Source organism: Engraulis encrasicolus, chromosome 23 (assembly GCF_034702125.1).
Source record: "Engraulis encrasicolus isolate BLACKSEA-1 chromosome 23, IST_EnEncr_1.0, whole genome shotgun sequence".
In the NCBI taxonomy this organism is placed as follows: domain Eukaryota; kingdom Metazoa; phylum Chordata; class Actinopteri; order Clupeiformes; family Engraulidae; genus Engraulis; species Engraulis encrasicolus.
The window spans coordinates 15,784,933-15,787,217 of NC_085879.1; the positions used below are offsets into that span (position 1 = coordinate 15,784,933).

At 40.1% G+C, this 2,285-nt stretch overlaps 1 protein-coding gene across 1 annotated transcript; it reads right to left on the bottom strand.

Moving 5' to 3' along the window:
• Nucleotides 1–1,400: 1,400 nt before the first annotated feature.
• Nucleotides 1,401–2,285, bottom strand: LOC134439927 (G-protein coupled receptor 183-like). The gene has a single exon (XM_063189853.1). It carries the CDS (start codon nucleotides 2,283–2,285, stop codon nucleotides 1,401–1,403), a length of 885 nt encoding a protein of 294 aa, XP_063045923.1.

Below are 2,285 nucleotides of genomic sequence, written 5' to 3' on the forward strand. Positions count from 1 at the left end.
GAGCTAATACGGTATGTGCTGTGTTTCTGCTCATACTGGTATTCAAACTCACAGGAACACAGCACACGTGGAAAGAGATAGAAGTAGAGGCTTATACAGAGTGGAATAGCTGGATAAAACAGGGCCGCAGTCCCCAGAACTTGACTTTTATTTTCATACACACCAGTGGTGCACACATTCAATGTTCATAGTGGGTTGTTCCACTATACATACAAAATGGAGTACATAAATTACCCACATGGGTAAAATAAATCAACCCATATAGACCAGTGGTGCCCACATTCAATATGAAATGCTCTAAGGCAATCGTGGAATTACAAAATACATAGGCTATGAAATAATGAATAATAAGGTGACAGTGTGGCATTGGGGTATTGTGCTCAGGAGCGATGCTGAGGCCGGTAGAATGGGGGAGACTGTGTCAGATGCAAAATACACATTTCCATTCAGACAGCACAACAACTGTGCATATTATGAGCATATAAGCAAGTAGATGGCATGAGGTATTTTCGTAAAATAAACAACAACAGAAATAAAAAGAGAGATACATCTCATCACAATAATGCAACAAAATGACAGATTGCTGCAAGGTCATATGATCTCTGAACAGATCACCTCTTCAAGCTAAATATTTCAGTTAGTTAAATTATTTTCAAAGCTAATTTTCAGAATGTACTGTACATAGTATATTAATACTGTGTTTTTATATCTGCAAAACTGCATCCAAACATTAAGATGACCTTAAGAACGGACAGCAGTATAGGCCTATTATATCACCATAACTTCAGTTGTGGTGCATATGTGTCATAGACATAGTTTATGAATGGAGGGGGGATGTCCCACTTCTGATACATCTTTAAGTGTCCCCACAACTCTGTTACAAATATAATTTGAAACAAATATATGGTGAACAATTTATCACCACTCTCAAAACCAAACTTACACCGTTGCCTGGCATACAAATCTTCCCCACAGTGAGATGCAGCAAGAAATACATTGAATACAGAAATTACGCAGCGTAAAGTCATTGGTGGAACATGATAATGAACAAGCCGGTAAACTCATGTTATGGTCAATACAACATAACCCTATGGAAAATGACAAAGCAAGTCACAATTCAAACGTCAGTGTTGAGAATGTTTACAGCAAGTCTTTCCTGCACACTTATTTGGTTGGAGATGAATGAGATAACCGGCACACTGCAGTCACCAACATAACGCACAAAAGGTAGCCTAATTTTAATTCAAGCACACTTCTGCACTTTATAAAGAAAATGACTCCAAGTCCAACTCAAAGAACTACAAAGAACATTCATTATGTTGTGGTAAAGACAATCTGCTTTTCTTTGTCACTGTGGGGGAGAACATAAAACAGATAATTGCCAATGTAAACAGAAACTGCTACGCGCAATGGATTTGTTGTTCCCTTAGTTTAGGGAAGATTCTGTACCAAACTAGTTTACCCACGGCCTCTCGTAAAGAGGGGCTGCCCCATATGTACAGCGCAGGAGTGGAGAGAGCATTGCACCTGGACATGGTGGAGAAAAGGTTTGTCGCTTCATTTCTAAACCGCAGTCCCTTTCCAGTCAGTTGTCTCACAATAATGTTCACAAAAGACGGGCACCATAAAATCAGAAAACATATCACAACAAGCAGTATGATACGTAATGACTCTTTCTTCGTTTCTCTTTCTGTTGAAGGCACCTCTCGGCCGAGTTGGTGCCTAGCAATGACGTACAACTTTATGGTCATGATGATTTTGGTTAGAACAATTAATTGCAATGCAATGACACCAAACGCGTTGATTTGGGCGGCTTTTGATATAGGCACCATGTTCTGGACAATCAGTATGGAATATGTGTAAATCCAACAGATTGCACACATTGCAATAACGCATCCACGCGATATGAAACGGTTGTAGAAAAACGGGTGGCACACGGCAAGGTACCTGTCGAATTGCGCAAAGAGAAATGTCAGTACATTCACACCAAGAAATGAAGGGAGTATGTAAAATGTGCCGTTCCTGGATGGATATCCTTCTTGGACATCAAAAAGACCAAGATAGTAAACAGAAAATCCTGTTAAAGTGTCACTGATACTCGTGTTCAACATGAAAATACAGCGGTTTTGGCGACGCAGGGATCGCGTGCCCAGAATACCCACCACAACAGACCCGGCCACCAGAACTGAGCTGGTGGCGAATAAAATGTGAAAAAGATATATGAAGTAGTCTTCTACACGATCGAAATGCACAGACAACGGTATGGTATAGTTTTGGATATGCAT

Excerpts from the sequence above, each read along its gene's own strand:
- LOC134439927 (XM_063189853.1), bottom strand. The coding sequence starts at position 2,285 with ATGCATATCCAAAACTATACCATACCGTTGTCTGTGCATTTCGATCGT.